Genomic DNA, 23,086 nt, shown 5'->3' with positions numbered 1-23,086 from the left:
TACTGTAGAGAACGGCAAAATCATCGAGCATTTGAAATGTCATTTCTGGGTAAAACTCCAGAGACTGGAAAGTCCTCACGCATCTTATGCTCAGGGTCATCTTTTTGGGTAAATACAGGGTAATTAATAAAAGTTACTGTCCCAAGAAGACTTGGATACAACCAGTGCTGCATTCATTCAATTTCTGTGCCTTCTCCAAAAATACCCCGCAAGTCTAACGAAATTCTACTTCTTAATTTTCAGTATTCTGGTGAAGTCCCGGAAAACCGAGTGGAAGTTGTGGTGGCTAATTTGACGGTGATGGATAGAGATCAGCCACATTCACCTAACTGGAATGCTGTTTACCGGATTATCAGCGGCGACCCTTCTGGCCATTTCACCATCAGGACCGATCCTGTTACCAATGAAGGCTTGGTTACGGTTGTGAGGGTACGTTCTCATTTCTGACTTCACCTTATTTGGGGCTCTAGCAGCCAAACTTTGGGAGGAACCTGACTCTGCAGAATGGTCTGCCATGCCAAATTACACAATCAGAGATCCAAACAGTAATCATGAACTCTACAGCATTATACCCCATTGAAGTCCCTCCCCTCCCCCAAACCCTGCCCTCCTCAGACTCCACCCCCAGAATCTCCAGGTATTTCCCAACCTGGAGCTGGCGGCAACCATAGTGATGCCCAGCCCATTCACTGACTGTTCCTTGAAGGGCTGAAAAGTGAGGTGAATTTGAAGCCATTTTGCAGGCGGAGCTTAGCACACACGCCTCCGTCTAGTGGCTAACAGAGGAACTACAGCTGACCTGCAGTTTCTCCTTACTTCAGAGACAGTGAAATATATATACCATATTTTTTCTGGAGTGAAGAGGGGGCACAGGAGCCAGGCTAGTCACATGGAGATCAGGCATGAAGCTATCTGGACGCTCCCTTTTATTGCAGGGGTCTCCTGCTCTCCATGTGGGGAAATATCCCCTGTGGAAGAAGCCAGTGCTCCAAATTCCCTCTATGTTTGTGAATAATAATAATAATTGTTGTTGTTGTTGTTGTTTTAGATTTCTGAATCGCCCAACCCCACAAGCGGGCTCTGGGTGCTTCGCAGCATTAAAACAGATAAAATACGACCTGATTCACAGCATTAAAACAGATAAAATACGACTAACATGATAAAATCATTACAATGCCCTAATAAAACAACCAGTCCAGATGGTGATCAATCCGTTTTTTGCCAGCTGCTGAGTTCTCTGTGCAGCAGGGCGGGGAAGGGAACACGGGGCCAAAAGTGGGAAAGGAGGGTGCCAGTTTTAACCGTTGCTGCCCTCAACCAAATGCCACCTAGAGAACCAGGAGATGAGCAAGACTGCCAGAGACTTCACAGGTATTATTACAGGCAGCCAGAGAACACGACTGCATCCCTCCGACTTCGAGCAGATCAGTTAGAGATAAGACTCCTACAGCTGTTTTCCACCGTCTGCCAAGACACGAAAGGGATGCTTGAATAGCCTGCTCAGATCAGCGAGAACTTGCTCAATATGTCCCGTGATTTCTTTTCTCTCTTTTCTGGTTGTGTTTTGCCGAGAACAAAGTGTTTTCAGTCTTTTGAAAAATGTGACCTTCCCAGAACTGGAAAAAAAGAATTCAGTGTACCTCAGTGCAGTTGCTAAGGTTGAAAGAGCAGCCTAGCGAAAGAGCGACCCACGGGGGAAAGCAGGTTCCCTGGTAACTAGCTAACTAGCAGGCCGCCTGAAACAGCATTGAGATGAAGGGAGAAAAGGTGCGTCAGAATTCAGTTCCCCGTAACTGGTCGTCTTAATTTGCATACTATGCACATTGTTTTGCTAATTAAGCGGATCAAGCATATTTCACGTTGCGTTGTCTACTGGTTGTTTTGCATCTGGTCCTGGCCGCGACTACAAAAAGTTGGAGGAGGACAAGAGGAAACGTCGTTTTACCTCACTGTGCCAGATTTTTTCCCTCAGACAACCAAACAGGTGTGTCGTTGATTGACTTCCCCTGCTAGTAGGGTTGCCAGCCTCCAGGTGGGGCCTGGGGATCTCCCGCTTTTACTACTGATCTCCAGCTGACAGAGATCAGTTCCCCTGGAGAAAATGGCTGCTTTGAAGGGTGGACTCTGTGGCATTGTACTATGCTGAGGCCTCTCCTCTCCCCAAACCCCGCCATCTCCCGGATCCCCCCCCCAAAGTCTCCAGGTATTTTCCAGCCCAGACCTGGCAACCCTACCTGCTAGCCAGAGTAGTCTTCGTCGATGTGGCACCCAGTATTGTGCTTCCTAGCACCCATTTTCTCCATGGGTCTTGGGGGTGAAATCCCACAGATATTCAGTGGAGCAGAAAAAGAGTGAGGGGGAGTTTCAGGTCACTCCCTACCAGATGACTGATTAGTAGGGGTACCAGCTCTGAGCTGAAAAATACCTGGAGATTTTGGGGGTGAAGCCAGAGGAGGGTGGGGTTTGGGGAAGGGAGGGACTTCGATGGACTATAACGTTATAGAGTCCACCTTCCAAGGCAGCCATTTTCTCCTGGTGGACTGATCTCTGTTGCCTGGAAATCAGTTGTAATCCCAGGACATCTCCAGCTGATTTTGTGCATCCTCTGCTTGGTCATAGACCTTTGCACGTTTCTGGACTTGGACACCTCTCCTCGCAATCATGTCAGGACCCAGGCCCATAGCTGCAGTGGGGCCTTTGGAGCCCCACCCCCTTAATTAAAAGCCCCACCCCACAAATAGCCATGCCTGAAACCTTATTTTTGAGGAGGGGCCCTCAGGCTTCCCTCTCTGTTCTACTTTGGAATTGGGGGGGGGCATCATGGGACCCAGGAAAAGACACCTCAGAGGGCCTTTGATTGCATGTTTCCCAAAGGCTCACGGGAATGCTTTTGGAAGACTCACCATGGCCTAGGTGGTATACGACAGGACGGGGCTAGCAGAAAGGGGGATTGTTGTAGACGTATTTATTGTTTAATTCGATTTCTATCCCGCCTTGCCTGACAAGCAGGCTGAAGGCGGCGTACAATAATAATTTACAATAAAAACAGATAAAATTCTAACAACAAAATAGAAAGTGCAGATTAAATACGAACGATAAAGTGCAGATGGCGATTGTTGTCGTTGGCCCCGTCTGACTCCAGACCAGTATCCCAAAGAAAGTGCCAGTAATAGATGTTCAGTAGCTCGTTCAGTGGCGGCTCCCAATTCCAAGACCTGTCGGCAAAGTACGGTGGAAGAGCTCGGTTTTACAGGTCCTGCGGAACTGTGGAAGGTCCCGCAGGGCCCTGATGTCTTCCGGGAGCTCGTTCCACCAGTATGGAGCCACCACTGAGAAGGCCCTAGATCTGGTGATAGTCAGTCTGGCATCCTTGGGGCCAGGGACAGTCAGGCGACGTATTGAAGGTACCACTCTTGAGTACCCTTCTAAGCTTTCTTGCCCTCTGGAAGGGAACTCAAAATGCATTTAAATGCCTTCTGAATGCAATTTAATGTACTGTGAGCTGTTTTTTTCCTAGGAACTGATACACTTGCTGCCCTGTTCCTGGAAAGGAAGGGCTAGAAACAGGATCAGAGCCTCCCCCTTTAAAGACAGGCATTCAGACTAATTTAACTAGCTATAATCTAACTGCAGCCTTAAAATTTTAAATGCCCCCTGAACAAAACAAAAAAAATCCTGGCTACAGGCCTGTCAGGACCAATCCCTCTCCTTTGAGACCAAACCTTCACTCCACTTCCTGGGAGCTGAAGGGCCTTCAGAAGAATCCAGGAGGCACCGCCTTTGCCTGGGACAGCACTAGGCTTAGAACCTCACAACATTCTGTGGCATTTCCCAGTGTAATGTGATTGGACCTGCCCTTTTGGCAGCCATTTTGTGACTGACTTCATCCCTGTGCATGGTGCCCAGGTCTCCCCCTATAGCAGGAGACCTCCCGCCCTGCACCCTGGGAGCCTACCACTGCTTAGTAGCAATGCTTCAGCTTCACTCCAAGCTTCAACATGGAAGTAGTGACACCATCATGCCAGTGTGATGCTCTAAGATACTATAAGAACTATGGTAAAACTATAGAGCGGGGAGGGGGGAATCCTGTAACGTTGCATTGATGGGATGTTGTCACTTCCGGGGTCACACTGGAAAGGCTGCTTGTGATGCTAATTTGCATGTCCCCACCCCCTAAGCTAAGGTGGCTCAAGTGGTTAAGACCCTGAACTGCAGGCTGTGGAAGGTCAGTAGTTCAGCAAGACCCGAGTGTGCCGCATGACGGAGTGAGCTCCCGTCTCTAGTTCCAGCTCCTGCCAACCTAGCAGTTCGACAGCAAGAAATTGCAAGTAGATAAATAGGTACCACTTTGGTGGGAAGGTAACAGCGTTCTGTGCACCTTGGTGTTTAGTCATGCCGGCCACATGACCACGGAAACGTCTTCGGACAGCGCTGGCTCTTCGGCTTTGAAACGGAGATGGGCACCGCAACCCTAGAGTCGGACTCGACTGGCTTTCGAGCAAGGGAAACCTTTACCTTTTTACCCCCTAAACTCCCTCCGGTTTCTAGGCTTGTGATGCTAATTTGCATGTCCCCACCACCCCCTAAACTTCTTGGCTGGCCATTTTATGGTGGTACAAACGACCCCTTCTCATCATTCCAACAGTGTCATCAGGCTCGACAAGGATGGGGACCCCCATGTTAGGTGAACTTGTCTCTGTCACCTGGAGATCAGTTATAATCCCAGGTGGATTATCCCTGGAGGCTGGCAACCCAGTCAAGTCCCCACATTGCTCCTGTTTCTAGCGGAAAGGCCTCGTCATGAATAATCCAGTGCGTCATCTGGTTCGGTTCAGGGGGCGATACTTTACGTTGGACCAACACAGAAGGGTGCCTGATGAGAAATTCTGTACAGCTCTAAAAGCCTGCATACATATGAGGAGTTAAAAATTACTCTGCCTTATTTTATTTTGTTCTTTTCTAATGGTGATTTGACAGCCTCGGTCCGTTTAATTTAACAGTAAAATACATTCTCCAGGTTGAGGGTGGCGTTGTTTTTCTAACCTCAACAAGAAAAGCATTTAACTTGTTCTCCCCCCCCCCGCATCAACAGCCGAAAAACACAGAAATTCATTTTTTAAAAAAATCCCTTTCAAAAGCTTACCGTTTACACCTCATTTAGCAAAACCTGAAATGTTAGGAGAGCAGGTTTACAGCAACATTAAAGACAAGACAAAGGGGGACATGGGGGGGGGTACGGAAAGGAATTTGTTGTGTGTTTGTGTGCATGTGTGTGTGTCTCCTTACACAAGGACATCCACATAATGAGCTATCCTTTTATTCAACCACTCCTGCCAAAAAGCAGGACATATTTTTCAAGACAGGAATTCGTGCCAGGTTTGACTTCCCCCTCACTGGGTAACCCATGGGCAATCACAATGCGAAGAACCACACGGAAAATCGGATCATGTCACCCTCAGACACAAAGCTTGAAATTACGCTGCCCGTCTTTTCTGTAGATAACCTCACCTGATCCGCCCGTACAGCCCCACGTTCCGCCAGCTTGTCAAACCGGATGACTTTTCGGCAGGGGGAACAGAAAGAAAATGCCTCTGATTAAAAGCAGTCTTCAGTGGTGAGGAAGATTGTCTCTCTTTACGCACACACAGAGACACAAACACACACAGAGATTTCCCCCAGCTAGGAAGGATTTTGTCTGCCTTGGCTACAAATAAGAGGAGGCCTGTAATTGTTAGTTCATCAAGCATTTAATTAATAACCGTGCTCAGCATTTACACAGCACTTCCAGTCTTCAAAGCATTTTATTTGTGCTGTTTACTAATTTACAGCCTGCTTTTCTTCCGCGGAACTGAAAATAATGTACATATAGAGGGGCTGACCTCCAAGTAGGACCTGGGGATCCTCCAGAATTACAGCTCATCTCAAGACTACAGAGTTAAGTTCCCCTGGAGAAAATGGATGCTTTATTTATTTATTTTCTACCTCACCCTCCCCACCGTGGCCTGCTCAGGGCGGCTTACATGGAATAATAAACAGCTAAAACAAATATAGATATATAATCATAAACAGTATATATATAAAAACATTACGAAGTGCTAGTGCTAGATGGTTCTTATATACAATGGCGGACATAAGCAGCATCCGACAAAACAAACTATCAGCTACCATCGTAGTCTGGGTTATGCAGGCTGTTAGTAATGATGTTGATATTGATGTTAATGTTGATGTTCACAGTGGGGCCAGGGCCTCAGTTTGTATGATGCGGCTCCCTAGTCGAAGGCCTGGTGGAAGAGCTCCGTCTTACATGCCTTGTGGAATTGTAAAAGGTCCCGCAGGGCCCTGATGTCTTCCGGGAGCTCATTCCACCAGGGCAACGCCGCCACTGAAAAGGCCCTGCCCCTCATCACGGCCAGCCTGGCTTCTCTGGGGCTCAGCAGAGCCAGACGATTTTGGGACCCTAATCGTAGTGCTCTCTGGGGAACATATGGGGGAAGGCGGCCCCTTAGACATGTAGGTCCCTGACCACACAGTGCTTTAAAGGTGAAAAACAGCACCTTGAACCAAATTCAGTATACTATATGGTGAACTCTATTGCACTGTACCCCACTGAGGTCCCTGTCTTCCCCAGGCTCCGTATCCTAATCTGTAGGAGTTTCCTAATCTGGATCAAGCAACCCAACCCCCCCATCCCTGGCTGATGACCAGGGGGGGCTGGTAACCCTATGTACATAAAATTCCCAGGAAGTCTCCCATTGAGACACTGTCCACACCTAGAGACCTAGTTACCTTTAGAAAGGAGGCCATATTATATGCTTTCCAAATATATGCCTGGATCTCATGGTAATCACAATGGCCCAGGAAGGTGGTGGAGGGGGACCATGCAGTCAAGTTGTAGCTGAGCGATGGCAACCCCATAGGGCGTTCAAGGCAGGAGACTAACCGGAGTTGTTTGTCACTGCTTTCCTCCGATCTTCATTGGTCTTCAACAAGGGCTGACCCTGCTTAGCTTCTGAAACCTGATGAGATCGCGCTAGCCTGGGCAATGATTAAGTCTTGTTGAACTGACATGGGGTGAGTGACCCCCCTCATGGGGTTTTCAGGGCGAGAGGTGTTTCAGAGGTGGTTCACCATTGCCTTCCTCTGCCTACCAACCCTGGTCACCTTTGGTGGTCTCCCATCCACGTACTAACCACGACCGACCCTGCTTAACTTTCAAGTTCTGACAAGATCAAGCTCATCCGGGCTATTCAGTCTCCAGTACGGTAGGCCAATAGTATTTATGCCCGCATTGCAGAGAGGAAACTGAGGCTGAGAAAAAAATAGTGATTTGCCAAAGTCCACTTACAAACATGCTTAAAACATTAACACTCTGACACTATCTCCTTACGGTATCTCCCTGATGCCCGCCCTCCCACTTCCACCGCCCATTACACGTTAGCACTGGGACAACACACAGAGACATAATGCACAACCTCTGTCATCTGGCGATAAAGGTGATCAGTTGCTCACGGGCTGGAAAGTAGCCCTGGATGGGCTGGTTCTGGCCCGTGGGCCGCATGTTTGACACCTGTGTTCTAAACTAACCTAAAGCTATAGGAGAGGTTTGTGGCTTTTACGTAAAGCTTCCCTTCAGTCCCTGGCATTTGGTTTGGTGTAGTGGTTAAGTGTGCAGACTCTAATCTGGGAGAACCAGGTTTGATTCCCCACTCCTTTACTTGGAGCTGCTGGATGACCTTGGGCAAGCCATAGTCCTGTCAGAGCTGTTCTTGAAAAAGGGCAGTTTCTGTCAGAGCTCTCTCAGCCCCACCTACCTCACAGGGTGTCTGTTGTAGGGAGGGGAAGGGAAAGGAGTTTGTAAGCCGCTCTGAGACTCCTTTGGGTAGTGAAGGGCGGGGTATAAATCCAATCTCCTCCTCCTCCTCCACTTCTTCTTCTTCTTCATAAATCTGTTTCCTGCATTTACACCCCACCTTTCTCCCTTAATAGGGACCCTAAGCAGGTTACACTTCTCCTCCACTTCTTCTTCTTCTTCATAAATCTGTTTCCTGCATTTACACCCCACCTTTCTCCCTTAATAGGGACCCTAAGCAGGTTACATCATTCCTCCATTCTATCCTCAGGACTACCCTGGACCAAGGCCACCCAGCAAGCTTCCATGGCAGAGTAAGAGTTTGAGCCTGGGCCTCCCAGACTGTGATCTGGCATTCTGACCATTACACTTCACTAGCTCTCCTCAGGGGTCATTTCGTAGAAAAAGAGGTGCAGGAGCTCATTAGCATAACTCATTAGCATAACTTATTTGCATATGCCACACCCCCTGAAATCGCCGGAAGTGTGTCAGAAAGCAACACCCACCGCTCAGGCTCCACTGGACTCTTTTGGATTGCTAGCTATTGGGGGCAGGGGGGGGAACGTGCAGATCTGTCCTCAAAAGGAGGGAGAGCTTGTACCTGAATAAAACCTGGTCTTAAAGATGCTACTGGACTGTTTTGGACCAGGGGGCCTCTGCAACTTACCTGGCTGCTTCTTGCTCTGACTGAGGGCTGCTGGGAGCAGGGGGTGGGGCTTGTTGCATGTGCCCGCCCCCTGGGCTCTTTACTGCCGGAGCTCTGCTCCTGTGCGCTCCTGCAGGAAATGACCCCTGCCTGTCCACATAAATGATGTCAGGTACGAAGGCTATAGGGCCGTGGTGGCTCAGAGGTTAAGACACTGATCTACAGACTGGAAGGTCTGTAGTTCAGCAGTTTGAGACCCAAGTGCCGCATGACGGAGGGAGCTCTGGCCCCAGCTCCTGCCAACTTAGCAGTTCGAAAGCAAGAAATTGCAAGTAGAGAAATAGGTACCGCTTTGGTGGGAAGGTAACAGCATTCCGTGCACCTTGCCATTTAAGTCATGCCGGCCACATGACCACGGAAACGTCTTCAGACAGCGCTGGCTCTTCGCCTTGGAAACGGAGATGAGCACTGCCCTCTAGAGATGGATTCGACTGGCTTTCGAGCAAGGGAAACCTTTACCTTTTTACCAAGGCTAAGTTATACCTTTCCTCGCCTAAGCAACTGCTCATCAGAGTAGATAATGTTGATCCAGATAGATCAGTGATTTGACTCCATACAAGCCAACTTAATGTGTTCAGTCTCCGAAAGAAAATGGCTTCCAAAACTGCTGGTGGCCAACTCTGGAGATTTGGGGGTGGAGTCCGCAGAGGTTGGAATTTGGGGAGGGGAGGGACTTCAGTGGGGTGCAATGCCATAGAGTCCACCCGTCAATGCAGCCAGTTTCTCCAAGAGAACTGATCTCCATTGTCTGGAGATGGGTTATAATTCGAGGAGATCTCCAGGCCCCACTGGAAGGTTGGCAGTCCTATGGGTCACTTCCCACATTATATAGCCTAGCCTAACTCACAGGGCTGTTGAGAGAAGAAAATGGAGGAAAGTGAGCCATATATATACTGTGCTGAGCTCCTTGGATAAAGTGCTAGACTGGTTGTGTTCAGGCTGCTTAACTGGGCCATGGGAACTGTTTAGGGTTCCATCTTCCCCCCCCCCCCAGCAGGGGACTTTGGGGGCGTTCCTGGAGGGGACTTTATCTTTTCATAGCAGTCAGAGATGTGCAAATAAAGCAAGGTGAAACTTTTCCCGTGGCTTCCGCCCGTGCGCAGGATCTCCAGAAACGGCAGTTCCCTGCACTTAAAGGAGCCGGCGTTTCCCTTTTAAATGCAGTAGCCGGTATTTCCCCGCCACATTCCCCTTTTAAGAGCACGAAACTGGCATTTCCCTGCAAGTTTGCGGAGATCAGGCTTGGGAAGAAAAACGGGTTCCACACACTTAAAGGGAGAGAGATGGGTGTCTGTGAGTGTTGGGGGCGGGGCTTCCCCGCCAGCCATCTGGCCGACGGCGGGTAAACCCCCCAAAAAACGGGGGACCCCTGGCAAACCGGGGGGGGGGGTGGCAAACCTAGAACTGTTTAGAGACCAAATGGCAGACTTTCTGGTCCTGTCTCATGCATGTCTGTCTCTCCCTTCGTTCTGTGCCTCAGTCTGCAATGCTTTTTCAGCAAGGAGTGTGTTGGACTGGATGGGCCTTTGGCCTGATCCAACATTGGCGTCTCTGATGTTCTGATGTTCTGAGATCGCGCTAGCCTGGGCAATGATTAAGTGTTGTTGAACTGACATGGGGTGAGTGACTCCCTCATGGGGTTTTCAAGGCAAGAGATGTTTCAGAGGTGGTTCGCCATTGCCTTTCTCTGCCTACCAACCCTGGTCACCTTTGGTGGTCTCCCATCCACGTACTAACCACGACCGACCGTGTGACTTCGAGTGGGAAATTGACCAATAGAAGCGGGGCAAAGGGAGGCGCAACCGCGGCGCAGTTCTTGTGTGAAATAGGTCCTTGTTTTAGCTCAGGAAGGATGGCTCCAGAGCACACTAATTTATGCGGTAGCCAAATTGCTCGCTCACAACTTTAATGCCAGTAGCTCACACAGCAGAATTTTTGCTCACAAGACTCCACAGCTTAGAGGGAGCATTGTTCACCACACCAATCATCTGAAGACTTTGGGCGATTCTGCATTGGCTTTTCCCTCTGTTGTTTTACCAAACCCACCTTGGAAGAGAAATTCCCCTGCATTGCATGCTGCTTTCACTTTCTTTGATCACTGGATTTTATGGTACCCTCTACACTGCGTGCCACTTTCGCTTTCTTTGATCATCAGGTTTTACGGTACCTTCTGCATAGATTTATGGCCATTCAGGAGTGACTTTGCCGTCAGTACGGGTGTCGCCCCAGGGTATTTGAATGTGGCTTTGAGCTGCCCCTTTCCCTCAGTGTTGAGAAAATGTGGAGCAAATGCCAGACGCAGAATCGCCCTTTGTGTGAAGAACCGAGAACCCCAACATTCCCCAAACATTCCCGCCTTTGAAAGGGATGTGAGGGAAATACACACATTTGAACTCAAGAATCTCTCAGAAGCTGGCCGGTCATGTCACTAATTCTCAGCATAAGCTCTTCCGCCATCTGAGCTCATGCGCTGGGAGGCACGCATGATGTACAATTTCAATTTTGTTTTTCATCTCTGCAAAAAAGCGATTTCCGAAACGGCACCAGATCCTTATCTCCCTCACAAGCCTTGTAAACGGGGCAGGGGAAGGGAAGGAGAGCCTGGCTTCCCTGTTCAGTAGGGGCTGAGCTGAATCACTGAATGTTAGCAAGAGAAACCCTCTGGCAGGTGGCTCTCTGAAATGTTATTACAAACCCTGCAAGGATTATAGATATGAATTTGAAATAGAGACATTCTCCATTATTAGTTGTCTGACTCGTGACATGACGACAAGAGGATAGCTTGTTCCCCATAGTTAAAGATGCCTGGAGAATAAAAAAAAAGGTACATTATTAAAAATACCCCCAGATGCCGCCTGATTCATCGACATTATATACTCCAGCGGTGTCCCTTATAAGAAGCGGTAAGAGGCATCCCAGCTTTCCAAGCCACTGGGATGAGCGTGTCTAAATTCTCAAAGATGCGGTAAAACCGTCTGCAGTAAACGGGGAAGCACATCTGCTCCACAAATAGGAGAAAATATCGCCGGCTCATGAATCAACAGTCGTGGCAGAGTTTAAGAACATAAAGAAGATAAAAGAAGCCATGTTGGATCAGGCCAGTGGCCCATCCAGTCCAAAACTCTGTGGCACACAGTGGACAAAACCCAGGTGCCATCAGGAGGTCCACCAGAAGGGCCAGAACTCCAGAACCCCTCACACTTTTGCCCCCCCCCCATGCACCAAGAATACAGAGCATCACTGCCCCAGGCAGAGTGTTCCTTCTACCAGGGCTCTTTTTGTATAAAAAGCCCAGCAGGAACTCATTAGCATAATAGGCAACACCCAACAGCAAAACGTATTAGATATTAGGCCACACCCTGACAGCACTGCTCATTAGCACATTAGGCCACACCCCCATGTTACCAGAAGTGTGGTCATCCAGCCACACCCACCTTTTCCCTTCTTATTCTGTTTACCTTGTTTGTTGTCAAAACCCAGGGCCTTTTTTTGTAGCAGGAACTCCTTTGCATGTTAGGCCACACACCCGTAATGTAGCCAATCCTAATGAGTTCCTGCTGTTGGGTGTGGCCTATTATGCTAATGAGTTCCTGCTGGGCGTGGTCAACTTGGGAGCCAGCCGTAACTCCGTTCCTGTGCGCTCCTGCCCAAGAAGAGCCCTGCTTGTGGCTAATAACCACTGATGGACTTCTGCTCCAGATGTCTGTCCAGTCCCCTCCTGAAGCTGTCTGTGCTTGTAGCCACCACCACTTCCTGCTGCAGCGAATTCCACATGTTAATGACTCTTTGGGTAAAGAAGTACTCCCTTTATTCTGTTCAGGTCTACTGCTCATTAATTTCATTGAGCACCATCAAGTTTTTGTATTGTGAGAAAGGGAGAAAAGTACTTCTTTCCCTGCCTTCTCTATCCCATGCATAATTTTGTAATCCTCTGTCATGTCAACCCTCAGTCGTCATTTCTCAAATAGCAGGGCTGGTGAGGAGGATCTCAGCTGGGGGGGAGGCTGGACAGTACAGGAGGAAGTAGCCCTTCTGCCCAAGCTGATGAGTTATTGTGGTCAAGCAAAGGGCTCGAGCGCACTAAAACCATCTGCCCAAGAGAACTGTGGAGATCGGATGTGCCAAAACAGTGTGCCCGGTCCCCTAGAGATGTGCCCAGGTCCTGATGGCACCTGGGTTTTGGCCACTGTGTGACACAGAGATTCCCCACTCTCAACTTGCAGCTGTTGGAAGACCTTGGGCACGCCATAGTTCTGGCAGAGCTGTTCTTGAAAAAGAGCTGTTTCTGTCATAGCTCTTTCAGCCCCACCTATCTCACAGGGTGTCTGTTGTGGGGAGGGGAAGGGAAAGGAGATTGTAAGCCGCTCTGAGACTCCCAAGTGAAGGGCAGGGTATAAATCTAATCTCCTCCTCCTCCTCCTCCTCCTCCCCTTCTTCTTCTTCTTCTTCTTCTTCTTCTTCTTCTCCTCACTGTGCATAATGTTGCACCTCTTTAATGCTGCATGAGCAGTTTCCTTACAAGATTAAAAGAACTGCTTAGTGTTCCAGCAGGGATCAGGCTATGAAATTTCCATCTTCCATTCAGTGCCTGCAATCCAACCGTTTGAGCAAATGCTGTTTTGATAACTCAGTTCAAGGTTGCTTTTTTTTAAAAAAAAAAAAGTTATTTTTCTCCTCTGATATTTTACGTGCAGTAAGCTATTCTTTTTTCAGTGCCTTCTAGCCATGTTACTTTTTTTTCTCCTATACATGACATATCTATACCATTCTGGCCTCTTGAGATGTGAACTAATAAATAGCCGACAGAGAGTAGTTAGTCTTTACCGGTCTGTTCCGATGTGACACTGCTACGTTTTTATGAAGCCATATATTCGTGGTGACTAACCTTTGTTCTCTGTGGAGCGCTTCTGTCCCATTTCTTGAGAGGCCGGATTGGGGAAAGGAAGAGGTTTACTCTCCTTCTTTGGAGGTTTTCAAGCAGAGGCTAGATGGCCATTTGACAGCAATGTGGATTCTGTGAACTCGGGCAGATCACAAGAGGGAGGGCAGGAAGGGGGGGTTGCCTCAGTGCTTAGTTCTTGTGGCCCTTTCTTACACGCCCAGGGAAATGCTGATTGCCACTTCGGGGTCAGGAGGCCATTTTTCTCCAGGCCAGTTTGGTCATCTTCTGGACGTGGAACTGTGGTCACTGGGGGTGTGGGGGGGTATATGTGAATTTCCTGCATTATGCAGGAGGTTGGACTAGATGACCCTGGAGGTCCCTTTCCACCTCTATGATTCTGTGACCCACACAGGCCTCCCTTTCTGTTTCTCATCAGTGCAAGGCTGATCGCATTCATTTCTAAGCCATTTTCCAGGCAATGGCCCCGACTGAGTTCTGGATGCACATGAGTTAACGGCCCCCCAAAAGGTTGCTTATCTTCAGCCACATCAAAATTCATCCCCGATTTCAGTTGCAAAGAGAATGAACATAGGCTCTTTCTCACAAAGAGGGGTATGCACATACCTGCAGGATGTACATGCATTCACTGTAACAATTGACCAGGGCCATGTGATTAGTGTTCTTCACCTAGGGTTACCAACTCCTGCTTGGGAAACGCCTGGAAATGTGTGTGTGGAGCTTGGGGGAGGGTGGAGTTTGGGAAGGGGGGCAACCTCAGTGGGGTCTAACGCCATAGAGCCCACGCTCCAAAGCAGTCATTTTCTTCACGGGAACTAGGGTTGCCAAGTGCGTTTGTCTTGGCGGCGGGGGGCTCCCGGACAGCGTCCCGAGCGCATGTGCGGGCGCAAAGCGTGCGCGCCACATGCATGTCAGCCGGATGTGACGTGCTAACGCTGGGGGCGGGGCTATAGCCATCTGAGGGGAAAACTACTCAGATGGCTGTAGCCCCGCCCCCAGCGTGCCTGGCGTCAGCACGTCACATCCGGCTGACGTGCACACCAGGGTGTGGTTTCCCCCGGGGTCCGATTCCGCGGCAGCGGAAATCGGGCCTCCAAAGCAGGGGGAAATCCGCCCCCCAGGGGGACTTGGCAGCCCTAACGGGAACTGATCTCGATCATCTTGAGATCAGATGAGATTCTAGGAGATCTCCAGCTCCCCACACCTGGAGGCTGGTGACCCTACCTTCATCCATCTAAGGCCCAAACAACTGATGGTGCCGAGAGATGTGATTGGCCCTTCCAAGTGTTCTTTCTTTCTAAATACAGCTGCATAAGAGTCCAATGTCGAATGGTACTACAGCTGAGGGAGGCCTCCTGCCCGCAGCTATCCTTGCTGGTTCTACCATAGAGTTTCTGGCAATTCCTCGAGCTACCCTATGTCATTTCTGGGTTTTGCCTGGAAGTGATGTGGCAGTGAAATGATGTCATGGCCCCCCATGTCCCATCACTGCACCTCCCACTGGTTATCAGTTGCAGCCTGGCAACCCAATGCTATTTTCCCAACCTCAAACAGTCTTGCAAAGGTTCAATTTTCTCCTTGGGAGGAAACATCTTGAGGCAGTCATTTTCAGACAATTCTCCCTTGCTATGCAGGACTGAGTACATTGAAGACTGCCCTGCAATTATGAAAGAATTTTTCCCCCCATGGATGTGTACTCAAAATGATGGTGGGATGGATGTTCCTGCTCCCATATCAGCAAATGCAAAAGGAAATACAGTTTCACCATGTGTAAATAAAGAACAACATTCAAGAGACAATACAGCTCCTGAAATATGTGTCTAAATGAATCCTCAGAAGAAAGTTCACGGAGGAGCGCATATCAATCAAGCACAACCAAGGACTGGCAAAATATTTAAATAAGAATGCAAGGAACTGGAGATCTGTGAGGCAGACGTCTTGGGTGTCAAGCTCTCTGCACTTCTGTTACATTTCCAATAAGTCTCGGTCCTTGCCTATTGAGAAATTGCTTCATTATGGGGACATCAATTAACCAGGCCTTTGGTTCCAGAATTTTACCATTTTGTTCTTCCTCCAGCTGTGGCACTGCTTTTGTGCTTCTCTTGTAGAGAATAGCTCTGCATGAAAGAGGCTTGTGCTAGGTCAGAGGTGAAGAAGAGAAGGGCGTCTGCATTGTTGGGCAGACTGCTCAGAAACTCTGTAGCCGAGGGTTCCTATACAGCCCCTAGAAGTAGGGCTTTATGTAGGTAGGGCGACGCTAGGGTTGCCAAACCCCCCGGTTTGCCAGGGGTCCCCCATTTTGTGGGGGGTTCTACCCCCTGCCGGCCAGATGGCCGGCGGGGGAAGCCCCACCCCCAACACCCACAGCCACCCATCTCTCTCCCTTTAAGTGTGTGGAACCCGTGTTTCCTCCCAAGCCCAATCTCCCCAAGCTTGCAGGGAAATGCCAGCTTCGTGCTCTTAAAAGGGAAATGCAGCTGCTCTTAAAGGGGAAATGCCGGCTCCTGCACTTAAAAGGGAAAGGCCGGCTCCTTTAAGTGCAGGGAACTGCTGTTTCTGGAGATCTGGCGCACGGACAGGTGGGGGGGGTGGATGTCCCCGATGTGATGTCATCACGTCGGGGATGCCCTGCCCCCTCCAGGAACGCCCCCAAAGTCCCCCGCTGGGGGTGGAAGATGGACTTGGCAACCCTAGGCGACGCACAGCAGAGTGGGGATGGATCCTGCAGATTGTGCACACATGGGAGTGGATCCTCTCAAGCTTCCCTTTCCCCCAGCAGACCCCCTTTGGCCATTGCAAACCTGATGCAAAAGATCTGGAGGACCTTCATAGACAAAATGCTGTGTGTTGCAGGGGGGTGCAGTGAACATAAGAACACAAGAAGAGCCTTGCTGGATCGGAACAATAGTCCATGGTGACTGAGGGGAACGTCCACATTCAGAGGCACTAATCCTCTGGATTCCAGAGCCAGGAGGCAACACCAGGGGAAGGCCTCAGCCTCTGTGCCCTGTTGTTGGCCGTCCAGAGGAACTGGTGGGCCACTGTGTGAGACAGGATGCTGGACTGGATGGACCACTGGTCTGATCCAGCAGGGCTCTTATGTTCTTAACATTGTACAAGGGGCAGTTCAGTGATGTCTATTATTACGACACTGCAGTTCAATCTGTTATGCCACTTAAAGTTAGTCATATTCCATTGTGCTTCTAGGGTACAACTTGGGGTGTCGTCTGATGGTGTGCTAAAGACCGCTCTCCTCCTTCTAGAAACTATTTACATAAGAACATAAGAGACGCCAATGTTGGATCAGGCCAAAGGCCCATCCAGTCCAACACTCTTGTCACACAGTGGCCAAAAATACCAGGTGTCATCAGGAGGTCCACCAGTGGGGCCAGGACATTAGAAGCCCTCCCACTGTTGACGCCCCCAAGCACCAAGAAGACAGAGCATCACTTGCCCCAGAGCCCCTATCTATACCTTGTGGCCAATAGCCACTGATGGACCTCTGCTCCATATGCTTATCTACCCTTCGGAGAAAAACACAGGTCAAAATCATGGCAGGGTCCGTTGCTCCCGGACTGGCATCAGAGTGCAAGAAGACAGAATATGGGAGGAATCCTTGTGGCTAATAGCCACTGATGGACCTCTGCTCCATATGCTTATCTACCCTTCGGAGAAAATCACAGGTCAAAGTCATGGCAGGGTCTGTTGCTCCCGGACTGGCATCAGAGTGCAACAAGACAGAATATGGGAGGAATCCTGTTTTCCACCAGGGCATCCCTGCAAAGAAAGCAGGAACACCAGCCATGCAGGCTGTATCCAGACTGAGCTGGCGTTGCTCTGCAGTTGCCCTTCTCCACATTTTATCTATTGATTTGATTATTTATTTGATTTGTATACCGCCCTCCCTGTGGCCGGGCTCAGGGCGGCTCACAACCATCTCGGTCGATGCTCCCTCTAAGATGTGGAGCCCTGTGAGCAAAAATTCTACTTTGTGAGTTACTGGGATTAAAGTGGTGAGCGAGCGATTTGGCTACTGCATAAATCAGTTTGCTCTGGAGCCTTCCTCAGCTAAGACAAAAATACGTAAGCCGGGGGCTTCTAAACTGTGAGCTAGCTCACACTGACTCAGCTTAGAGGGAACACTGATCTCAATACGATATCACTAAAACAACAATTAAACAACAGTTAACATAGTAAAAGTGAAGGGCCTGGGCAGGCTAAAGCTCTCCGCCCAATCTGTACCGTGGGAATTAGATGTTCTGTCCAGCCCCCTAAGTGAAAGCTATGTGTACATGCCCTAGAGGGCTCTTTTTGTAGCAGGGACTCCTTTGCATATTAGGCAACACACCCCTGATGTAGCCAATCCTCCAAGAGCTTACAGTAGCCCCCGTAAGAAGAGCTCTGTAAGCTCTTGGAGGATTGGCTACATTAGGGGTGTGTCGCCTAATATGCAAAGGAGTTCCTTCTACAAAAAGAGCCCTATAAGTCAGCTCCTTTACAGGCACTTGGCTCCCTTACTAGCTGCTTCACATGTTGCATTCAAGTGTACATCTAAAACGTTTTACATGCACTGCAAAAGACAAAAGACATATACGTCTGTTTACTTCATTTCTGTGCTACTCTCAGCTTAGAGGGAACACTGATCTCAATACGATATCACTAAAACAACAAGTAAACAACAGTTAGCATAGTAAAAGTGAAGGGCCTGGGCAGGCTAAAGCTCTCCGCCCAATCTGTACCGTGGGAATTAGATGTTCTGTCCAGCCCCCTAAGTGAAAGCTATGTGTACATGCCCTAGAGGGCTCTTTTTGTAGCAGGGACTCCTTTGCATATTAGGCAACACACCCCTGATGTAGCCAATCCTCCAAGAGCTTACAGTAGCCCCCGTAAGAAGAGCTCTGTAAGCTCTTGGAGGATTGGCTACATTAGGGGTGTGTCGCCTAATATGCAAAGGAGTTCCTTCTACAAAAAGAGCCCTACGAGTCAGCTCCTTTACAGGCACTTGGCTCCCTTACTAGCTGCTTCACATGTGGCATTCAAGTGTACATCTAAAACGTTTCACATGCACTGCAAAAGACAAAAACGTCTGTTTACTTCATTTCTGTGCCACCTTTCTCCCCAAGAGGCACCCAACACGGCTTACATCATTCTCTCTTCCTCTATCTTGGTGTAGTGGTTAAGAGTGTGGGCTCTAATCTGGGAGAACCGGGTTTGATTCCCCACTCCTCCACATGCAGCTTGCTGGCGTGACCTTGGGTCAGTCGCAAGTTGTCTCAGAGCTGTTCTCTCAAGAGCTGTTCTCTCAGATTTGTTTGATTCCCCACTCCTCCACTTGCAGCTGTTGGATGACCTTGGGCACGCCATAGTTCTGGCGGAGCTGTTCTTGAAAAAGAGCAGTTTCTGTCAGAGCTCTTTCAGCCCCACCTGCCTCACAGGGTGTCTGTTGTGGGGAGGGGAAGGGAAAGGAGATTATAAGCAGCTCTGAGACTCGGAGTGAAGGGTGGGATAGAAATCCAGTCTCTTCCTTTTCATTTTATCCTCTCAATGACCCCACGAGGCAGGTTAGCCTAAGAGTGTGTGACTGGCCCAAGGTCTCCCAGAAAATGTCCATGGCAGAGTGGCCATTTGAACCTGGATCTCCCAGGACCTAGTCCAACCCTCTAACCACTGCACCTTGCAGACTGTCCTTCGTGATACATGCATGTCTTCAGCAACATGTATGATAGGTGGACACCAAAAAAACCTAGGATTAGATAACAGCTCCTTATCACATGCACATGCAGTGAAAAATACACTGTTTACCGAAGTGTAAGATGCACTCTTGACTTTGAAAATAGGGCACGCCATAGTTCTGGTGGAGCTGTTCTTGAAAAAGAGCAGTTTCTGTCAGAGCTCTTTCAGCCCCACCTACCTCACAGGGTGTCTGTTGTGGGGAGGGGAAGGGAAAGGAGATTATAAGCCGCTCTGAGACTCGGAGTGAAGGGTGTGATAGAAATCCAGTCTCTTCCTCTTCATTTTATCCTCTCAATGACCCCGTGAGGTAGGTTAGCCTAAGAGTGTGCGACTGGCCCAAGGTCTCCCAGAAGATTTCCATGACAGAGTGGCAATTTGAACCTGGATCTCCCAGGACCTAGTCCAACCCTCTAACCACTGCACCTTGCAGACCGTCCTACGTGATACATGCATGTCTTCAGCAACATGTATGATAGGTGGACACCAAAAAAACCCTAGGATTAGATAGCAGCTCCTTACCACATGCTCATGCAGTGGAAAATACACTGTTTACCGAAATATAAGATGCACTCTTGACTATGAAAATTAAGCCTGGCTTCGAAAAGAATGAGAAGGTGAAGCCTCTAATGATAATGGATTGTGTGCTATGAATGAGTTCCAGGTGTGCTAGTGTCTACTGTGCTATGCGCTTCCACAAAAATTCCCATCTCTGCAAGATCAGTTGTTTTCATGCACAGATGGAAGCGCCAGCAGAAGAGGAAGCACACTCCCCAGAAGACGCTATTACGTGCGCCTGGAAATTGTTCGTAGGATCCAAGCCTATATTTCCAGTACCTGCTTCTCTTTTACCCATCTTCTGCATGTGTCTCTTTTTGTTTGATTTCAGGCAGTCGACTACGAGATGAACAGGGCTTTTATGCTGACAGTGATGGTGTCCAACCAAGCCCCTCTCGCCAGCGGCATCCAGATGTCCTTCCAGTCTACGGCAGGGGTCACAATTTCGGTCACCGACGTCAACGAGCCACCCTACTTCCCCGCAAACCACAGGCTCATCAGACTGGAGGAAGGTGTACCAACAGGGACGGCACTGACAACCTTTTCAGCGGTGGATCCGGATCGTTTCATGCAGCAGGCCGTGAGGTGCGGTAACAGATAAAAACAGACAGGGTGTACACTAGGGTTACCAGATGTCCCGTTTTTAGGGGACATGTCCCATTTTTGTGTGCCCGTCCTCTTTGGGGCTCTTTTTAAAAAAAACTGATGAAAATGTCCTCTTTTCGTGTTGGAAGGTTAGGAATATTCCTAGTTAGTAGCGATGATCACAGCTTTTCGGTCCTGGCCCCAACCTGATGGAACTCCTTGCCAAACAGCGCCAGGGCCCTGTGGGACCTTGTGCAATTCCATGGGGCCTGGAAGGCAGAGATGTTCCGCCAGGCATTTGGTGGAGGGCGGCAATGGTTGGTTGCGTTGGTTGGCACCCTTCTCCTCTCCCCCCTTCCCCCTAAATGGCCAGGCAGTTCAGAAATGGAATAGACATTTGTAAGTCGCCACCTTGGACCCTTTTACTCTGGTTTTAGTTCTTATCAACTGTATATGGAAATTTTTAAAATTGTATCTTTGTTTTTGGCATTATGCCCTTTGTACATCGCCCGGCGCCTGGTGTAAACTGGGATAGGGCGATCAACAAATCAAATAAATTTATCATCATCTTTATCTCAGCCCCTACCTACCTCACAGGCAGTGTTCCATCTAAGCTGAGTTAGTGTGAGCTAGCTCACCATTTTTTAGCCTCCAGCTCACACGTTTTTGTCTCAGCTCAGGAAGGATGGCTCTAGAGCAAACTAATTTATGTAGTAGCCAAATCGCTTGCTCAACTTTAATGCCAGTAGCTCACAAAGTAGAATTTTTGCTCACAAGACTCCATGGCTTAGAGGGAACATTGCTCACAGGGTGTCTGTTGTGGGGAGGGGAAGGGAAAGGAAGATTGTAAGCCACTCTGAGACTCCTTCGGGTAGTGAAGGAGTATAAATCCAATCTCTTCCTCTTCTTCGCTTCTTAATAATAATAAATAGTAAGGGTATCTAAAACGAGATTTGTCATAGTGATCACTTGTTCGGAGTAGTCAGTCTGGAAATATGTCCTCTTCTTTACTTTTCAAAATATGGTAATCTTTGTGCATGCTGTGAAATCTTAGGAAATCTCTTCTGTATATCTGATATTAGCAAGGCAAGCTTTGGGGACACTTGTCTGATTGTCAGGGAGCTTCAGCCAATCCTTCCTCTCTGATAAGCATAAATTTACACTACTGTGTAGTCAGAGGGCATCTGGGTTGCCTCACTAAAACTGTGAAAAGTTTTAGCAGAGCCAGCTGTGTGGTGAAGTGTCCTCCATTACTGTGTAATAAACTGGTTGTTTGTTTGGGCTCTGCAGCTGTATGTTTACACAATCTGGTGGGGATAATAGATCCACCAATATATGTCTCAAAAACCAGAGATCGGGGCCATAGGGCTGGGGAAGGAAGGATTTAACCCTTCTGCTCCATTTCTGCAGTCAAAACCTGGGCCATGGAGTGGAGAAGTACAGGAGGGATAAAAAGGACAAAATTGTGTGAGTCCGCCAGCTCACACGTTTTTGTCTCAGCTCAGGAAGGATGGCTCTAGAGCAAACTAATTTATGTAGTAGCCAAATCGCTTGCTCAACTTTAATGCCAGTAGCTCACAAAGTAGAATTTTTGCTCACAAGACTCCATGGCTTAGAGGGAACATTGCTCACAGGGTGTCTGTTGTGGGGAGGGGAAGGGAAAGGAAGATTGTAAGCCACTCTGAGACTCCTTCGGGTAGTGAAGGAGTATAAATCCAATCTCTTCCTCTTCTTCGCTTCTTAATAATAATAAATAGTAAGGGTATCTAAAACGAGATTTGTCATAGTGATCACTTGTTCGGAGTAGTCAGTCTCTTCTGATGTTCCTATGAATGCCTCAGCCTCTATGCCCTGTTGTTGGTCCTCCGGAGGAAGTAGTTGGGCCACTGCGTGAGACAAGATGCTGGAATAGATGGCTCGCTGGTCTGATCCAGCAGGACTCTTCTGATGTTCCTATGAATGCCTCAGCCTCTATGCCCTGTTGTTGGTCCTCCGGAGGAAGTAGTTGGGCCACTGCGTGAGACAAGATGCTGGAATAGATGGCTCGCTGATGTTCCTATGAATGCCTCAGCCTCTATGCCCTGTTGTTGGTCCTCCGGAGGAAGTAGTTGGGCCACTGCGTGAGACAAGATGCTGGAATAGATGGGCCACTGGTCTGATCCAGCAGGACTCTTCTTTAGTTCTTATGTTCTTCCTGGACTCTGATCTACCTGTTCTATTAAAGAGCCCCTGAATCCTTGCACAGCTATGTTTGTGGACAAATATTTGCTGCATTCACCCAAGGTAATCTTAGATGTAAAACCAGAGATGTACGCCTTAGCAACAGTGTTCCTTCTAAGTTGAGTTAGTGTGAGCTAGCTCACAGTTTTTTAGCCTCTGGCTCCAGGGGTCGTTTCGTAGAAAAAAAGCTAGGGGAACTCATTAGCATAACTCATTAGCATATGCCACACCCCCTGACATCACCGGAAGTGTGTCATAAGGCCACACCCCCTTACATCACCGGAAGTGTGTCATAAAGCCACACCCCACCCCCAACGGTCCCGGCTGCCGCCGCCAGCCTTACAGCTCCACTGCCGAGCCCCATGAGGGGCCTGGGCGGTGGACCTGCAAGGCCGGCGGGAGTGCAAGGAAGCCCCGCAAAGGCCCTCCCTGGCCCCAGGCAGGCAGGGGTGGGGAGAGGCAGGGAGGAAGCAACTTACCCTCCCTCTTCTCCTGCCTCCTCCTGGCAGAATGAGGGCCGGAAGCGGGGCGGCCGGAA

At 49.0% G+C, this 23,086-nt stretch overlaps 1 protein-coding gene across 1 annotated transcript in view; it reads left to right on the top strand.

Annotated features, from left to right (window-relative positions):
- Nucleotides 1–243: 243 nt before the first annotated feature.
- Nucleotides 244–23,086, top strand: part of LOC107106051 (cadherin-4) — a gene marked incomplete at its 5' end in the record, with an annotated part of 75,958 nt that continues 53,115 nt past the window's right edge. Inside the window, 2 exons of the mRNA XM_015406136.1 lie at nucleotides 244–429; nucleotides 20,075–20,328. Of these exons, the coding sequence (XP_015261622.1) occupies nucleotides 244–429; nucleotides 20,075–20,328 (440 nt within the window). The remainder of the gene's footprint in view (nucleotides 430–20,074; nucleotides 20,329–23,086) is intronic.

Source organism: Gekko japonicus, unplaced genomic scaffold, assembly GCF_001447785.1.
Source record: "Gekko japonicus isolate JY-2015 unplaced genomic scaffold, Gekko_japonicus_V1.1 scaffold946, whole genome shotgun sequence".
Taxonomy (NCBI): Eukaryota; Metazoa; Chordata; class Lepidosauria; order Squamata; family Gekkonidae; genus Gekko; species Gekko japonicus.
Note: the sequence above shows the minus strand (reverse complement) of the source record. Positions and strands in the feature narration are given on the sequence as shown.